The 18,571-nt window shown below is 45.8% G+C and overlaps 2 protein-coding genes across 3 annotated transcripts in view; one reads left to right on the forward strand and one right to left on the reverse strand.

Moving 5' to 3' along the window:
• Positions 1-705: 705 nt before the first annotated feature.
• On the forward strand, positions 706-11,383 carry Dnali1 (dynein axonemal light intermediate chain 1). The gene is made up of 6 exons (XM_070008903.1): positions 706-843; positions 1,362-1,507; positions 4,848-5,017; positions 6,390-6,568; positions 6,898-7,062; positions 9,752-11,383. Exons 1-6 carry the CDS (start codon positions 763-765, stop codon positions 9,785-9,787), a joined length of 777 nt encoding a protein of 258 aa, XP_069865004.1. The 5' UTR covers positions 706-762; the 3' UTR covers positions 9,788-11,383.
• Gnl2 (G protein nucleolar 2) overlaps positions 11,315-18,571 on the reverse strand; it is a 31,230-nt gene continuing 23,973 nt past the window's right edge. The window contains exons 13-17 of one of the 2 annotated variants that reach the window (XM_070008901.1): positions 15,823-16,271; positions 13,606-13,706; positions 12,762-12,818; positions 12,480-12,565; positions 11,315-11,533 (exon numbers count right to left, since the gene is read on the reverse strand). In XM_070008901.1, the coding sequence (XP_069865002.1) occupies positions 11,381-11,533; positions 12,480-12,565; positions 12,762-12,818; positions 13,606-13,706; positions 15,823-16,271 (846 nt within the window). In that variant the 3' untranslated portion in view covers positions 11,315-11,380. The remainder of the gene's footprint in view (positions 11,534-12,479; positions 12,566-12,761; positions 12,819-13,605; positions 13,707-15,822; positions 16,272-18,571) is intronic. The other variant, XM_070008902.1, reaches the window with a different exon arrangement.

The raw sequence follows: 18,571 nt of genomic DNA on the forward strand, positions 1-18,571 counted from the left end.
ACACAAAAATTAAATTTAAAAGCACACTTCTGGAGACTCAGAGACACTGAGTATGCTCCCCAACAACTGAAGGGAAAACATCACTATCAGCTGTAGAATTCCATACCCAATTTACTCCCAGTATCTTCCTGTAAAAGCAGAGATCTCAGCCCTCTCAAACAGGAGAGCAAGCTTTCCTTTCATCGGTGTGATTTTCTGTTGGAATAAGTGGAAGGCATAGATGATGTAGGCTGGAGAATCGAGACCTATATTTCTAGCCATTTCAGAACAACACGATGGAGTTAAACCCAACAACTGTTATAATAAATGTATAACATTTCATAGCTTATAAATAATATCATTTGCCTCAAACAAGAGCCACTAGTTTTCCCTTTTTACTAGTTGCAGGTTTACTCCCCCCCAAAAAAAAAACTTTTCACAAGAGCAAACTGTAGAAATAAACATATTATATTTTTGTATGGAAGTATTCATATTTGTTCCCGTTACGTGTGAATTGCCCAGCACCACTCACATTGGGAATTAGGCTCAGCGTAGGGACTCGAACCCTTGTTCTCCCGGCATCCAATAGTACCTGGGCTTCCTCCAGAACCAAAGCCCCTAAGAAACCATGTATCAGAGGTTTGGGGTAAAAAGGAAACTCATGGGTGGCTGGCCCCGCCCCTCTCTGAAGCCCCGCCCCGGCCAAGAAGGGGTTTCCATGGTGACGGCAAACAAGGCCCTGACTGGAGGGGCCGCTGCTGGGCTGCTACCCCGGCTGCCGCCATGATCCCCCCAGCGGATTCCCTGCTGAAGTATGACACCCCAGTGTTGGTGAGCCGGAATACGGAAAAACGGAGCCCCAAGGTAAGGGCAACTCTCAGGAGGTTGACTCAGCCTGGAAGTTCCCATGCAGAGAGGTCGGGACCCTGAGGGTCGGGAATCTCAAGGGACAGGGATGGTAGTGACTGGCAGTAAAAGGAATTGCATCTGGGAAGGAGGGTGGAAGAATGATCTGAGAAGCCCGAATGTAAGTGTGACCCAGAGGACAGATATAGGTTGAAAGAGCTATCTCAGGGAGATGGATGGAGCTCTGCTGCTCACGGTAGTAGCCATGTCCATCAGATAGTGATTTTCCCATCACAAGAGGGGTGAGAGAGGAGGCCTAGACCACTCATGTCAGTGACATCTTTTTTTTTTTTTTTTGCGGGGGGGGGGGGCGGTTTGGAACCTGAGACCTTTCATAGCCTCCGTCAGCTCTGAGACATTTCTACTGGGAAGAAGAATGGGGAAAGTGGGAATGGGGAGGGATGGCAGAGGAGATGTGGAGCAATCCAGAGTGCCTCAACTATCATCTACCCTCAGCTGTGCCTTCCTCTCCTTAGGCTCGGCCACTGAAAGTCAGCCCTCAGCAGCCTGGACCCTCAGGCCCGGTCCCACAACCACCCAAGGCCAAGCTTGGAGCAACTTCCTGTGTCCCAGATCCTACCAAACAGGCAGAAGAAATCTTGAATGCCATCCTTCCACCAAGGTAAAAAAATAGGAGTAAGACTCAGGCTTTTGTGCTGGGTAGGTGGCTCAGTGGTAGAGTGCTTGCCTTGCATGCATGAGGCCCTGGGTTGGATTCCTCAGTACCACATAAGCAGAAAAAGCCAGAAGTGGCACTGTGGCTCAAGTGGTAGAGTGCTAACCTTGAGCTGAAATGCTGAGGGATAGCGCCCAGGCCTAGAGTTCAAGCCCCATGACTGAGATATATATATATATGTCCCACAACTGAGGAGTATGGGGAGAGACAGTCTGTCACTGTGCCTGGCTCTAATTTCCTCATAGTGTTCCCTAACTCCTGCAGGAGAAGCTTCAGTCTGCCCTTATTTTCTAATTGTCCTTAGCCAGACTCATGACTTTTGATGCCATCTATACACCGATGGTTCCCAAGTGTGTTTTTACAACACTACCCTCTCCTCTAAACTCCACTATAAATTCAATTTCTTCCTCATTGTCTTCTTCAAGATTTCCAACATTCTCAATGTGATGTGTATAAACTGAATCACAATGTTTTGTTTGTTCAACCAGCATGTCACACTATCTTTTGTCTTTTTCTAAGAGAACAGACCACCTTCACTGCTTCTTTTTTGTTATTGCTGTGTTTGTGTTTGTGTGTGTGTGTGTGTGTGTGTGTGTGTGTGTGTGTGTGTGTGTGTGTGTGTGTGTGTGTGTGTGTGTGTGTGTGTGTGTGTGTGTGGTACTAGGACTTGACTCAGGACCTTGTACTTTTCCAAGGCTAGTGTTCTACCACTTGAGCCAAACCTCCACTTCTAGCTTCTTGCTGGACAAATGGAGATAAGTCTCATGCACTTTACTTCCAGGCTGGCTTCAAACTTTGATCTTTCAGATCTCAGCCTCCTGAGTGGCTAAGATTACAGGCTTAAGCCACCAGTGCTTGGTAATTTTTTTTGGGGGGGAGGGGTCGGTTATGGGGGTTGAACTATGGGCCTGGGCGCTGTCCCTCAGCTCTTCAGCTCAAGGCTAGCACTCTACCACTTGAGACACAGTGCCACTTCTGGCTTTTTCTGTTTATGTGGTGTTGAGAAATCCAACCCAGGACCTCATGCATGCAAGGCAAGCACTCTACCACTCAGCCACCTTCCCAGCCCTGCTTGGTAATTTTTTGTCTCTTTTGGGGGTTATTTTTGTGCTGGTTCTGGGGCTAAAACTCAGAGACTGAGGACTGTCTGCTTTTTTGTTTAAGGCTAGTGCTCTACCACTTGGGCCACAGCTCTTCCAGCTTTATGATGAATTGGAGATTAAAGTGGTCTTTTCTGTCTGGAAGGCTTCAAACTGTATTCTTCAGATCCCAGCCTTTTGAGTAGCTAGGATTACAGGCCTGAGCTACTGGTGCCTGGCTTTATTTATTTATTTTTTCTTCTTTTTCTTGAGACAGGGTCTTGCCATGTGATTCAGGCTGATTTTAAACTCATAATCCTTTGGGTCTGACTCCTGAGTGCTAGAATCACAGGCATGTACCACCCTGACTATTCCTTTCATTGCTTTTGAATTCTCACACAATATTTCTTTTCCTTTAACAATTTTCTTTTACTCCAGCTTCATAGGATCTCCCAAGTCCATCTACCTAATTGTCCCCTGCCTCTGCCATCTTGTTCCTACTGTTTGCCACCTGCACTGCTGCAGTGGCTTCATGTTGGTAAACCCTGGTTCCACTCTGCTCCTGAACTCTGTCCTGAACACCTTAACCACAAGTCATATCAACAGACTCTAAAATGTAAAATCATAGCTGGGCACCAAGGGCTCAAACCTGTAATCCTAGCTACTCAGGAGGCTGAGATCTGAGGATCATGGCTCAAAGCCAGCCTGGATAAGAAATCCTGTTGCTGGGTGCCGATGGCTCATGCCTGTAATTCTAGCTATGCAGTAGGCTGAGATCTGAGGATCACAGTTGAAAGCCAGTCCAGACAGGAAAGTCTGTGAGACTCTTCAATTAATTACCAGAAAACCAAAAGTGGTGCTATGGCTCAAGTGCTGGAGTGCTAGTCTTAAGCTGAAGTGCTGAGGAACAGCACGTAGGCCCAGAATTCAAGCCCCACGACCAACCAAAAAAAAAAAAAAATCTGTGACACTCTTATCTCCAATTAACCACACACACACACACATACAAAAGCCAGAAGTGGAGCTGTGGCTCAAGTGGTAGAGTGCTAGCCTTGAACAAAAAAGCTCAGGAACAATGTCCAGGCCTTGAGTTCAAGCCCTAGAACCAGCAAAAAGAATAAAAATAAATATAATAGTAGTAATAGAATGCAGGCTGGGAATGTGGCTTAGTGGTAGAGCGCTTGCCTAGCATGCCTGAAGCCCTGGGTTCAATTCCTCAGTACCATATAAACAGAAAAAGCCAGACAGAAATGGTGTTGTGGCTCAAGTGGTAGAGTGCTAGCCTTGAGCAGAAGAAGCTCAGGGACAGTGCCCAGGCTCTGAGTTCAAGTCCCAGGACTGGCAAAAAAGTAATAATAATAATAATAATAATAAATAATAATGCAAAGTCCTTACAATGCCTAGAAGACATGACATGATGTGGCCTATGACCTATCCCTGCTCTCATCACTTTATCTTCCATCCTGTTCACTGTGCTAAAGCCAAAAGGGCCATCACACCATTTCTGAAACACCTTAATCACTTCAGGGCCTTGACAGTTACTGTTCTCATGTTCTCTTCTTTTCATTACCTGTGCAGGCATTGCTCATGTCCTTTCCTCTTTTAGAGCCCCTCTTTAACATGCTCCCTTGCCTGGCTTTATTTCTGCAGCCCTGTGTAGCACATGTGACCTTTATAAGGCTATGAAGTAGAGAAACCAGAAGTGAGTGTCATCTCTCAGATGGATGTCAAGGGAGGGGCTTGATTTGTCACTTGATTTCCTCCCATCAATAATAGCACAGAAGCTAGCTCCCTTGTCATTCTGGAACCTGGCATGGCTCTAGCATAATGTCCAAGACCCTCACTGCTCCTAACATACATGTGCTTCTTTCTGACATACCCAAGGTTTATGGTGTCTTGTGGGCCTTCTGTTCAGATCAAGCAGCAGGACTGTAAGTCCCTTCTCACCATGCTAGGAGAGTAAGATGTGGAATAGTGGTGGATTGGAGGACCTGTGGAAGATGACCTCACCCACCCAGCCCTGAGGTAGAGTCCCTGGGTGAGATAGCATAGTGGGTGTTACTTTGAAGCTCATACTCCAAGAGAGAGGGAGAGATTCTAAAGGGCTGGTAGCAGAGCTCTCACTCCTGCTCAGGCTAAGAGCTTTTCAGGCCCTCTGACATCTGTAAGTTTTCATTCTGCTCATTCTGGCTGTGTCTGTGCCACAGGGAGTGGGTGGAAGACACGCAGCTATGGATCCAGCAGGTGTCCAGCACCCCCAGCACCAGGATGGACGTGGTACACCTCCAGGAACAACTGGACCTGAAGCTGCAGCAGCGACAGGCCAGGGAGACAGGCATCTGCCCTGTCCGTAGAGAGCTCTACTCACAGTGTTTTGGTGAGTACTATACATCCTCCTGCCTCCTTCCCTTCTCCTTCAGCACAAATCCAAGCCCTGAGCACCCCTAAGTTGAAGCCCACCCCATCTCTGTCTGACTTACTCAGCAACTACTAAATGAGCCCTCTTCCCCTCCCAACCTCTCATACCAGTAGCCCATCTGACAGTCACTGTATTCTTGGAAACCTAGGTTCCTTATTCCTGAGCAGATATTTGGAGTAAGACAAGAACTTTCCACTTAAATCTTAATGTTTTCAAAGATTTCTATAATAAGCATGCACTTAAAAACAAAACAAAACAACTCTGGGCCTGGGTGCTGTCTCTCAGCTCTTCAGCTCAAGGCTAGGGCTCATGGGCTTTCCTGCCTGGGCTGGCTTTGAACTGTGATCCTCAGATCTCAGTCTCCTTAGTAGCTAGGATTATAGGTGTGAGCCACGGGCGCCCGGCCAATTGTATCATCTTTCGTCAGTTGTGGAGCTTGAACTCTGGCCCAGGGTGCTGTCCCTGAACTCTTCAGCTCAAGGCGAGCACTCTGCACTTGAGCCACAGTGCCACTTCCTTTTGCACTATTGCTTATTTTATTTTTTGTTGGTCATGGAGTTTGAACTCTGGGCTTGGGTGTTGTCCCTCACTCTTCAGTTTAGGCTAATGCTCTACCACTTGAGCCACAGCGCCACTTCCAGTTTTCTGGTGGCTGATTTGAAGATGAGAGTCTCACAGACTTTCCTGCTCGGGCTGGCTTTGAACCATGATCCTCAGATCTCAGCCTCCCAAGTAGCAAGTTATAGGCATGAGCCACTTGTGTCCAGCTTTGCAGTTAATTTTTAATCAGAAAAATTCATGTCCTATATATCCATTCATCCATCAACATTGGCCCTCAGTTAATCAACAGATACAAGAGATTTAAGAAGACGTGCTATCTTGAGTGCTGGTGCTAATGTGCCACTCAGTCCAGTCTTGCTGGCCTGTGGACTCTGATCTGCAAATCACCTCCAAGCTCCAGGGCAGATGAAGGCTTCCCTCAGCCTCAGCATGGGTGGGGTTTTCCCTCCAGATGTTTATAGAAAGATGGAGGCAAGATCTAGACCCTGGTTTCCAAATCAATCTGGCCAAAGGGACTGCTGTATTAAAATACCACCATATTCCCAATGAAAAGGTCAGATTTCTTTACTGGTATCTTGCTGGCTGTACTTCGAAATGCAGAGTTCAGTGGAGCTTCTGCATGACCAGGCTTCTTGGGGTATGGAATGTACTCTCCCTGAGACCTAAGGACACACCCAGAGCCCTTCCCAACAGGTAGGATGGTTTACAGTAGAAAATGTATACTTTCCTGCCCTCCATGTTCTCTGTTCTCCCCTTTGCACACTGGAAGATGAGCTGATCCGGGAGGTCACCATCAACTGTGCGGAGAGGGGGCTGCTGCTGCTCCGAGTCCGGGATGAGATCCGCATGACCATTGCTGCCTACCAGACCTTGTATGAGAGCAGCGTGGCATTTGGCATGAGGAAGGCCCTGCAGGCTGAACAGGGGAAATCAGACATGGAGAGGAAAGTGAGTGGGGTTCATCATGATCTATTGGCCCTGAGACTCTTCTGTCCCATCTCCTGGCCCGATTGTCCTTGCAGCACTGAATTCTGGCCTGTAGGCTGCTCTGGACCTGCACCACTTCAGTGAGGACTCTTGCTTTCACAGTCTAGCCTGGTGATCTTGTCTGAGGCCACTTTGTGCTGATCGCGGACCCCCCACTGGGTGGCAGTAGGTACTCTGACCATGTCTGGAGTTGGACAACTGTGTCCCAAGTCCTGTCCTCCCACCCCCAGGTCCTTACAACATCTTCCCACTTGGCAACTTCTCAGGATGACTGGGCATTTTGTCCTTAGATTGCAGATTTAGAGACGGAGAAGAGAGATCTGGAGAGGCAAGTGAATGAGCAGAAAGCTAAATGCGAGGCCACTGAGAAACGGGAGAGTGAGAGAAGACAGGTGGAGGAGAAGAAACACAATGAGGAGATTCAGTTCCTAAAGCGGACAAATCAGCAGCTGAAGGTAAATGGAGGAACAGGCCCCAGGTGGGAGGTACCCCGCCCTGCTTCTCAGGCTAGACCATTGGATCCAGTTTCACATATATATGGTTTTCATTTTTACTTTTGGGCATATTGGGGTTTGAACTTGGCACCTTGTGTTTGTTAAACAAGTGTTCTACTTGAGCCACTTCATAGCTCACTCAAGGCTTTAAATGGCCCACAGGCACTGCAGAGAGATAGGGAGACTGATTTGGGGCACAGGTGAGGGCTCATTCTCGAGTTCTCTGTCCCTCTGAACTGTGGAAGGGACTGTATTCTCAACTGTATTCCCCACCATGGCACTACACCCTGGCTCTCCAGTGGGCAGTTTCTAGAAGAGAGAATATTGAGAAGTGGAACGGTAGCGTATGTGGTGTAGAGTACCAACCTTGGGTGAAAAAAGCTAAGGGACAGTACTCAGGTTCAAGCCCCAGTACCAGCACACACAAAAAATGTGGAGCTAACACTCTTTAAAGCTGATCTTTGGAGCTTTCTTCCATGGGCCAGATCTCTAGTATTTTGAGGAAAATGCTCTATCACTGGCATCTACTGAAGCAGGACCCAAGGCAAAAGCAGGGAAGGCCAGATGGACGAGCAGGTGAGCAAGGAAGGCTCTTGAGAGGAAGAAACACTTGGGATCCTTTTCCAGGTGTGTAGTCAGAGGAACAGAGCTGTAGTTAGTTCTTCTGAGCTTCCTTGCTGGTGGCATGTTTTTATTCAACTGAGGCTTCTGCAGGGAGGACTGATCCACAGGTGTTCAGACCCCAGGCTTTTCAAAGGCTGAGCCTGGATTTGCATTCTCTTGCTCACAAATTTATGGCCCACTTATGATCAGCTGAAAAGTCAAGAGCCTGTGGTTCATGCCTGTAATACTAGCTACTCAGGAAGTTGAGAATTAAGTTTAAAGGCCAGACCAGGTAGGAAGTCCATGAGAATCTTATCTCCAAGTAACCACCAAAAGCCAGAATCGAAGCTATGGTTCCAGTAGTAAAATGCTGGCGTTGAGTAAAAAAACTAAGGGATGGCACCCAGGCCTTGAGTTCAAGCCCCAGTACCAGCACACACAGAGAAAAAGACTGAATAAGGCTCATGTCTGTAATCCTAGCTACTCAGAATGTTGAGATCTGAGGAGCATGGTTCAAAGACAGCCTGGGCAGGAGAGTTCATGAAACTCTCTTCTCCAGTTAACAAAACTGAAAGTGGTGCTGTGGCTCAAAGTGGCAGAGTGCTAGCCTTGAGACAAAAATCTCAGGAACAGCACCAAGGCTGTGAGCTCTAGCCCCAGGACCAAACAAAAAACAAACCATGGGGTCGAGGTCCAATCATCCATTTCAAAGTGTGAAGAATCCATTCTGGGGCTTGGTGAGGTGTGAACATTACTCTTCTAAATACACGGCCTATTTATGTTGAGCAGTTTTTCCCCTATGGCACTGGCCTTGCAGAAAGCTTACGTTCTTGGCCAGGCGCCGGTGGCTCACGCCTGTAATCCTAGCTACTCAGGAGGCTGAGATCTGAGGATCTCGGTTCAAAGCCAGCCCTGGCAGGAAAGACCCTGAGACTCCTATCTCCAATAAACCACTGGAAAACCGGAAGTAGAGCTGTAGCTCAAGTGGTAGAGCGCTCACCTTGAGCTGAAGAGCACAGGGACAGCGCCCAGGCCCAGAGTTCAAGCCCCATGACTGACAAAAAAAAAAAAGAAAGCTTAAGTTCTTGACATTGGCAGGCATAATGGCTCTCCAATCCCCAAAGTCTGACCATTTGAAAAAGGCAGCTTTGTATTAACCACTAGCAGATGACAGAGACTTTCTTGTTGCAGAAGAGTTTAACAGAAGCAAAAGTGACACATGTTCACAGCCAGATGTGACTGTTTACTCAACAGCCTCTGAAGCTGTTTTGCTATTTGCCACATGCCTTTATCTGCCACATTCTTCTGTCACAAGTCCCAGTTCCTCAGTTCCCCCTACAGTATCCACAACAAGAGCAAAGCTCAATACCTTAACATCTAACATTCAAAGACAACCTTGTAATCCCCAGGGTGAAGGATTCTTTACAAGTGAGTTATTTTTATTGGCTCAAAGCTGCACTGCAAATAAAGCACTGTTTGCAGTTCCTGAGACAGACCTACTTAAAGATCTGTCCACATACCCTGATAGTAAATTACTGCTCTGGCTGCCAGAGAAGCAGAGTAACTCCCAAGTGTCTTACGTACAAGATGGACAGCTCCCTGCTCACTGGTAGTAATTTTCTCTAATTGGGTGTCAAGTTGTCTTAGTGGCTGATAATTTGCTGTTTCCCAAAACTCTGGTCCCAAAAGAGCTCTCAGGATCCTGAACTAGCCAGCCAACTGTTTAACTTAACAGACATATTCAGGCCTAAAATCTGAGCAATGCAAAAAAACCACTATTTCAACAACTATTATTCAATTTCCTTTTCAGTGCTATTATACACTAAGCCATTAGTGTGGAAACTAGGTGCTCTTGTATCCCTAACCTAGCAAGACTATATGCCATACCAGAAGCCAGCTAATCTAGAAAATACAAAATTGGAAATTAAAGGACAAAGAACAATTGAGGATATCATTTGGAGTTTTCTTCCCAGACTTCTATCACCTTTTTAGCTATGTGCCAGGCTGCAAGCTTCAAGTATTAACAGAATTTGCTTTTGTTTTTCAGGCCCAACTGGAAGGCATTATCGCACCAAAGAAGTGATAATTTCCATATGGGTCTCAGTGAAAGCTACTACCCCACCACAGCTCTTTGTAATTAAAAGCTAGTTTCCTTAGTGAACAAGCCCTCCCCTCCTGAGATCATCACCTATGCATTTGTCAGAAGTCATGCTATTGCCCCAGTGTTGTAAAATCCCTCAGGTCTGGCAGCCAGGCTCCTAGTTGGACAAAGGAAAGTGGAGAACCCTGGTTCTAGTATTCAGCTCACAGCCACAATGGGGACTGTCAACTGAAATAGTAACTTAGGAGGCAACTGCTTTCCCATCAGCATTCTTTACCAGCCCCTTCTGGACAAAGAAACTGCTCCTGTCCCTCAAATGTTTGGTTCAATTCACCTTGTACTCTAACTTGGGTTCTCTGGCCTGTCCCTCCACTTTCATTCCTACTCTAAGGCAAGTTTTAATCTCATTTCCAAGCTGTGGTTATACTGTGTCAGCTTATCCCTATCTGCTGAGTAAACAAGATTTCGCGTGCCTCAATTTTCTTGCCTAGATTAGAAAGCAGCAGAACTCGTGGCTATATAAAAAGTAACTGCTGGCAATCAAAGTCCCAGTATTTTTGAGCTCTGCACCTCAGCTCCCCCAACCACAAATGCACTTGTATCTTGTTCTGCAAACTATCAAACCCTGATCTACACCCCCAATTAGCTGTTTTAATATACCATATCTCACATGCAGTTCTAATTACTAATTGTCAAGCTATACCCTGAAGACATCTTTTATAGACTGAGAGTAAATGAACAACTTATAACTTTATTCAGGGCAGGAAGCTGGGTGACACCCACCATTCACCAAGTTTTATTTAAGTACTGCTCTCAGCACTAAGCCAAAGCATTCCATTCAGATGGGATGCCTCAGACAGGCACTCAATATCCTCTGAAGAGGGGCAGAAGGCTCACTCCTTGGTAGAGCTTTGATGTCATCTTTCCTGTCCAGGGCTCCAAGGCTCTTTAGAAGAACTGATCCTACAGAAGAGCTGCTTTCTAAGTCAAGCATGGCCACCTCCCCCCCCCCCCCCCTTAATTCAAATTGGAAGGCACCACTTTAACCATAACCAGGTATCCTAAGGAACTTTAAGTGTTCACTAAAGTGACCTGCCTGTGCTGCCACCTTCTTGGGAAAGAACTCTTCTTTGAGATCTGCTGGTTCTATGACTTCCACAATAATGCAAGAACGTCCTAATGAGCCCACCTAACACGCTCAATGAACTGAGAAGTTACCAGAGCTTTCCCCTCATACTGTAAAGCCTAGTCCTGTGCGCATTTGTCCCAAACCTGTACTTGCAGCACAAAAGCAACAGCATTCTACAGACCACCTGTTTCTGTAGACATACTGGAAGGGTAGAGTCTCAAAGAACCCAGGACCATCTGAAGTCCCTGAAGTGCCATCGGACTGGATAGCAGACCTTAATGCTGAAGGCCTCTACCTTTGTTCTCAGTAGCACTGGTAATGGCTTCAAATTCCAAACCTCAGAACTAGTGCACTGTGGCCTTAGTAATAACAACAGAACATGAAGAAAATGAATATAATCTTTAATTGACTATTTTTGTATAAGTTAATAAAGAACTTTTTAGACGTTATTGCTTATGTCTGAATTTTTTGTGTTTGTGCTTCTGTCCCTCTGAGTCATTGCTCTTCTTCTTGTTCCTGTTTCTATTTTTCACATTGTGTGTTTCATAGTAGCGTACACCAACTCTTTTGGATCGTTGCTGTCGTTCTGCTCTCCTCCGCTGTAACGACAAAAAAAATGACAAGAAAAAAACTCCATCAAACACCAAAGCTATACACCTTAAGGGTCCTGTTTCTCACTTCTGCTTTATTTCCTGTGCATTTCCACCACAGCTGCTAGAAGCAGAGCTATAAAGGATCTGGTGGATCCTTCTACCAGATAGACTAGTTCTGAGATGAAATGCCTAGATAAATAAACATACCTCTAGATGTGTTTGTGCCACCTGCCCAGATGATACCCTTATAAGAGTTCTGCTAATCCACTGATGGGAGGAAAAATCTGATTATTGAGAGGTAGAGGAACTTGCTGCTTGGTTGAAGAAAGGCCACTGGGATGTGTCTTTGCTCTAGAGCCTTCCATCACTGTTCTCTGCTTCCTGTCCACTATGAGGTGAACAACTTTTCCCTAGCATATAATCCTGAAGCCATGATGTTCTGCTTAGTTCCTTAGCAACTAAGACTGAACCCACTGAAAATTGTGAGCCAAATTCATTTCTCTAAGTCATTCTAGGTATTTTGATCACAACTACACAAAGGGTTGCTGATACCCAATGGTTAAATCCTTTCTGCAGCATTCCTGACAAACTATTGCCCTCCCCAGAGGGGCTGCTACAGTTCCACACACATGCTACAAAGCTGCCCTTTATAGAGATCACTGATCTTGCCAACCTAGCCTGCTCTGTATTATCTTGCTGGGATGATGCAAGACAGCTCTTCCAGCCAATAGGCCTATGTTTGAAATCAGTGCTCAGGAATTCCTGAAATATAAGATGTGTACTTAAGGACTCTTGTCCAGTGAGCCACTCCCTGATCCAATTTTAAGTAACTTCAACCAGGTCATGGGATTCCTGGGATCCAGCTACAGGGCATATTTGTTTCAGAAAGAGTAGGTCTTGAGAACTAGACTTCTATTTCCTATATGTAGCTCTTATTAATCAAAAAACGTACTTCCTTTGATGTCACTGTCCTCTGAGTTTTATTTGAAGGTTCATCTTCCCTCTGTGCCTTCCGCTTTCTTCCCTTTTTGGTGGGTGCTAGACACACAAAAAACAAAACAAAACATTCATAAGGGGAAAAAAAAGCAAACAAAGGTCTTTCAAAATTTGAGTCTTACAGGGAGAAAAAGGCTAATAATAGGCCAGCAGAAAAGAGGAAGGCCAGGATGAATACAGTGGGTAAGGAAAGCAAAGAGCAAGTAGGATACTGGGAGGGAACCAGGTCAACACAGACCTTTTGGGTCATGGCAGTTCATTCTTGTGTCAGATAAATACACTCTTGCTATGGAAGCTGTAAGTAAAATTAAGGGAGTGAAAAATACATGAAACACACCCTACCCCACTTTGATTAGACTCTCTTTAGCTTCTTAAGATTAATCCTGTTACTAATGTTAAGCTAGGGGCTAGTGGCTCACTTCTGTAATCCTAGCTGCTCAGGAGGCTGAGTCTATGGATTCTGGTTAGAAGCCAGTCTCAACAGGAGAGTATGAGACTCATCTCCAATTAAGCACCAGAAAAAGACTGAAAGTAAAGCTGTGGTTCAAGTGGTAGAACACCAGTCTTGAACTCAAAAGCTCAAGGGCAGTGCCCAGGCCCCAAGTCCAAGCCTTAAGACCAGCACAAAAAAATAAATGATGAAGCCCCAGTGGCTCATGCCTGTAATCCTAGCTACTCAGGAGGTTGTGATCTGAGGATCACAGTTCAAAAGCTAGCTGGGCAGGAAAGTCGGTGAAACATCTCCAATTAACCACCAGAAAACAAAAAGTGGCGCTGTGGCTCAAGTGGTAGAGCGTTTGCCTTGAGCTGAACAGCTCAGGGATAGAGCCCAGACCCAGAGTTCAAGCCCCACAACCACCACCAACAACAAAAGATAATGATAATAAAAGCAAAGTTCCAGAACTGCCAATTTAATACCAACAGATATGCAGGTTGAAAAATAATCTAATTTATATGCTGAGGAACAGGGAAATCAGCCAGATAGAATATTATATGGAGGACAGTAGAGTTAATTTGGAAATTTAAACTCAGGCTTCCAAAAATCCTAAACATGCAAATTATTCTAAATAAATAATCTTCACCTGTATCATCCACATCTTCTTCAAATGTTCTTTGTTGTTCAGGTGTTTTCTTTTGTTCTTCATATTTTGCAAAAATCTTTTCACTTAACCCTTTGGGAATTCTGGAAGAGAAAGGCAAAGTAACCATGCTGCCTACCATTCCTCTCAACTGCCCAAATCAGGCAATTGAGAGATAGATACACATTCCCTTAAAAAACTTTTCTTAGCTCACACCTATAATTCTAGCTACTCTGGAGGCTGAGATCTGAGAATCACAGTTCAAAGCCAGCCAGGGCAGGAAAAGTCCCTTAGACTACCAACAATTAACTACCAAAAAACCCAGAAGTGAGGGGCTGGGAAGGTAGCTCAGTGGTACAGTGCTTGCCTCACCTGCAGGAGGCCCTGGGTTCAATTCCTCAGTACCACATAAGAAGAAAATGCCGGAAGTGGCGCTGCGGCCCAAGTGGTAGAGCGCTAGCCCTGAGCTGAAGAGCTAAGGGACAGCTCAGAGTTCAGGCCCCAGGCAAAAAAAAAAAAAAAGCCAGAAGTGAGACCAGCACCAGTGGCTCACACCTGTAATCTAGCTACTTAAAAGGCTGAGATCATAGGATCCAGGTTCAAAGCTAGCCCGGGTAGGAAAGTCCATGAGACTCTTGTCTCCTATTAGCCATCAGAAAATGGGAAGGGGAGCTGTAGCTCAAAGTGGCAGAGCACTAGCCTTCAATGAAAGAGCTCAAGAGACAGTACTGAGGCCCCAAACTCAAGTCCTAGGACCAACACACAAACATGAGACAATGCCCAGGACTAGTCTCCCCACCCCCAGCCTACAAGTCTCCCTCCACTCTTTGTTTATTAGCACCCAAGGAAGAAATCAATATCCAGTATTTTGTGAAGCTCCCTAGACATTTCTACAATTCTGGATGACTAAGTTTCACATACTTTTAGTAACTGAATGTGACAAAATTTAATTTTTTTAAATGTTAATGACTACATCCACCATAAAAATATTGTGCAGGTTGGCTATGTAGCTCAGGGATAAGAGTACTGGACTAGCATGCTTGAGGCCCTAGGTACTATCCTAAGCAATACAAAACAAAGCAAGGCACAGATTAGATTGAGTATGGAGATCAGATTGGGCAAGAAATTAGCAAGACTACGTCAAAAACAATGCTGGGCCCTGGTGGCTCACTCCTTTAATCCTAGCTACTCAGGAGGCTGAGATCTCACGATTGAGTTTCAAAGGCAACCAGGGCAGAAAAGTCCAGTGAGACTCTTATCTCCAATTAACTACCACAAAACTGGAAGTGGTGCTGTGGCTCAAAGTGGTAGTGCTAGCCTTAAGCAAAAAAGCTCAGGGGGAGCTGGGCGCCGGGGGCTCACGCCTGTTATCCTAGCTACTCAGGAGGCTGAGATCTGAGGATTGTGGTTCAAAGCCAGCCCATGCAACAAAGTCTGAAACTCTTATCTCCAATAAACCACCAGAAAACGGGAAGTGGTGCTGTAGCTCAAGGGGTAGAGTAGTCACCTTGAGCTAAAGAGCAGAGGGACAGCGCTCAGGCCCACAGTTCAAACCCCATGACCGACAAAAAAAAGTGTCAGGGGGAACTGGTGCTATGGATCAAAATAAAGTGGTAGAGCACTAGCCTTGAGCAAAAAGGCTCGGAGAGACATGAGGCAGGAGTTTAAACCCCACAACCAACAACATAACAAAAGGTTAGAAAAGACTGAAGAACTGCTCTTAATTAAAAAAAAAAAAAAAAAAGCAGTTCAGGGACAGTGTCAGGCTGAGTTCAAGCCCTAACACCTATAAAAAACAAAACCAAAGGGCTGGAAGGTGGCTCAGTGGTAGAGCGCTTGCCTTGCATGCCTGAGGCCCTGGGTTTGATTCCTCAGCATCACATAAGCAAAAGGTAAAAAAGCCGGAAGTGGCGCTGTGGCTCAAGTGGTAGAGTGCTAGCCTTAAGCTGAAGAGCTAAGGGACAGCGCCCAGGCCCAGAGTTCATGCCCCACGACCGGACCCAAAAAAAAAACAACAAAACAAAACAAAAAATATTAGAGATCCTATATGAAATAATAAAGTAAAACAAAGGACTAGAAGTATGGTTCAGCCTAGCAAGCTTGACGCTCTGATTCAAACACTAGTACTCAAAAACAATGACAACAAAAACACTCATTTTACTAGCAAGTTTTGGGCAAAGAAATGAAAAAATTGCAATTCATTAGATGGAAAGCTATTACCTGACTGCTGAAAACTTTTTAGCTTTGGCTTTATTTAAAAACTTCTGGTATTTAGCAATCTTATCGTCCAGGGCTCTAATCACTGCTTTGGTGTCATTTCCCACTGGCTCTCCTGGGGACTCCTGGAGAGCTCCTTCCTCCACCTCCTCCTCCTCGTCTATTGCTGGCTCCTGCTCCTCCTCATCAGAAGAAAAGCTCTCCAGCTCTTCTTCTATGTCTGATATCTCCACAGGAGCCAGGTCATCCCCAGAAAACTGAGGCACGACGTTGATTTTGCCAAAGTTCTGGCGAACCCGGGCCAAAATCTGCTGCATCTCTGAGTTGGCATCACAAGGACTGTCCTCTTCTTTTTCTTTCTCAATGACAGGCTCTTTGCTTTCTGCAGGTTCCTCTTCTTGAATGTTCTGGGAAGCATCTGTGACAACTTCCAAGGATGAGGAGGGTGGAGGCTATTGAGGCCCAAAGGAGGGTTTGAGTAGGAAGAGAAATGGAATCAGAAAACGAAAATTCAGTCTGGTACTTAACAAGGGGTTACTTCTGAATAATGTCATAATACTCATATCCTTTGGGAAATTCCAAGGATTTTAGGAGCTTTGTATGGGGACAAAGACTGTACATATTTGATACACCAACAGCCAAGTACGTGATGTCAGAAATCCTGCACTTGAAGAAACTAACTCAATGAGAGGTGGTGCGGTATGGTGGGGACTCTGAGGAGTCCTGTTAGTATTTTATATATATCTTCATGACGAGAGGCAAAAGCCATCCTAATCCCTTTGCCACAAAGGGGGCAGAGAGCACCCCAAAATGTGCCTGGGACATCCAGAGTACTGAGAAATCACTGGCTAAAGAGGGGTGACATGGGGAGCTAGTATGATGGGAAGCCACTCAGGGAGGTTTTTTTTTGGTCATGGGGCTTGAACTCTGGGCCTGGGCGCTGTCCCTCAGCTCTTCAGATCAATGCGAGCACTCTACCACTTGAGCTACAGCTCCACATCTGGTTTTCTGGTGTTTATTGGAGATAGGAGTCTCACGGACTTTCCTGCTAGGGCTGGCTTGAACCGCGATCCTCACATCTCAGCCTCCTGAGTAGCTAGGATTACAGGCGTAAGCCACCAGCTCAGGGAGTTTTAATGAACAACTGGACCCAAGTTTAGTGGTCTACACAACTCTTGGAAGCATTATTCTGTCCCTTACTCTGTCATTGTCTTTTTTTTTTTTGTCGGTCGTGGGGCTTGAACTCTGGGCTTGGGCGCTGTCCCTGTGCTCTTCAGCTCAAGGCTAGCAGGCTAGCGCTCTACCACTTGAGCCACAGCGCCACTTCCGGCTTTTCTTTTTGCTTATGTGGTGCTGAGGAATCAAACCCAGGACCTTATGCATGCAAGGCAAGCGCTCTACCACTGAGCCACCTTCCCAGCCCCCCTAGATATCTTAACTAAGGCATGACCTCCAGTCCCACCTCAGACCTCTTGAGGAGAAGAGGGGCTGGAGACTGAGCTCAATCACCAATGGCTACTCATATATTAAAGCCTCCATAAAAATCTCCCCTTAGGGCTGGAAATGTGACTTAGAGTGCTTGCTAGCATTCATGAAGCCCTGACTCAATTCCTCAGTACCACATAAAACAGAAGAAATCAGAAGTGGCGCTAAGGCTCAAGTGGTGGAGTGGTAGCCCTGAGCACAGAGAGGCTCAGGGACGGTGTCCAGGCCCTGAGTTCAAGCCCCAGTACTGGCCAAAAAAAAATTCCAAAAAACAAAAAACTAACCATAATAGGGTTTGCAATTCCAGGTTAGTGACAATATTTGTGGGCTGGGAGGTAGGCATACCCAGAAAGTAATCAGAAGCTACTGGCTCTTACATATGCCTTGTCCTGGCTGTTCTCCATTCCTTGCCCTGGGCATTGGCTTTCATTTGGCTATTTCTGCCCTTTGTCTTTTATTGCAAACTGGCTATTACTACTATTGTTATTATTTTAAATTATTGATGGTCCTAGGGCTTGAACTCTGGGCCTGGGTGCTGTCCCTGAGCTTCTTTTTGCTTAAGGCAAGTGCTCTATCACTTGAGCCACAGTGCCACTTCTGGTTTTTTTTAGTAGTTTATAACTCCCCTCGCCCCCCTCCCCCTTCCTCCCCCCTCCCCCAACAGGAATGTACATGCAGTGGGGCAGGGGATCTTGCCTGCTCTGCCATTGGAATACCTCCAGTACCCATAGAGTCTGGCACATAGCAAATGCTCTATGCATAGTTGCTGAATGAATATACCACCAACTGACTGACTTCACCTACACTGAAAAGGAAGACCTGTTCTGCTTGGCTGGCTGTGGTTTTATAGGGAAGAGAAAGGGGAAAGGATTTGATTAACATCAATTTCAAGCTTTTTTTTTTTTTTTTTTTTGCCAGTCAGGGCCCAGGCTCTGTCCCTAAGCCTCTCTGTGCTCAAGGCTAGTGCTCTATCACATAAGCCACAGCACGATTTCTGGCTTTTTCTGTTTATGTGGTACTGAGGAATTGAACCCAGGGCTTTATGCATGCTAGGCAAGCAGTCTACCACTAAGCCACATTCCCAGCCCCCATGTTAAAAAATTTAATGCTGAGGAAAATACTCAAATGCAAACACCCCACTACAGTTGCAAATCTGGAAATGGATTCCTATATGAAGGGCTAGGGTATGGCTCAAGTGGTAAGAGCAAGGCCCCGAGTTTAAAACCTGTCAGAAAAAATTATATGAACGCAAATGATATTGGCACAG

The sequence above is a fragment of the Dipodomys merriami genome, unplaced genomic scaffold (genome assembly GCF_024711535.1).
Source record: "Dipodomys merriami isolate MVZ:Mamm:240054 unplaced genomic scaffold, mDipMer1.0.p SCAF_71, whole genome shotgun sequence".
Classification (NCBI taxonomy): domain Eukaryota; kingdom Metazoa; phylum Chordata; class Mammalia; order Rodentia; family Heteromyidae; genus Dipodomys; species Dipodomys merriami.

What these genes read in the sequence shown, in the direction of transcription:
- Dnali1 (XM_070008903.1), top strand. Translation starts at nt 763, where the DNA reads ATGATCCCCCCAGCGGATTCCCTGCTGAAGTATGACACCCCAGTGTTG. An exon ending in AATGCCATCCTTCCACCAAG is followed by an intron (nt 1,508 to 4,847) that starts GTAAAAAAATAG and finishes TCTGTGCCACAG; the next exon opens with GGAGTGGGTGGAAGACACGC. An exon ending in GCTCTACTCACAGTGTTTTG is followed by an intron (nt 5,018 to 6,389) that starts GTGAGTACTATA and finishes GCACACTGGAAG; the next exon opens with ATGAGCTGATCCGGGAGGTC.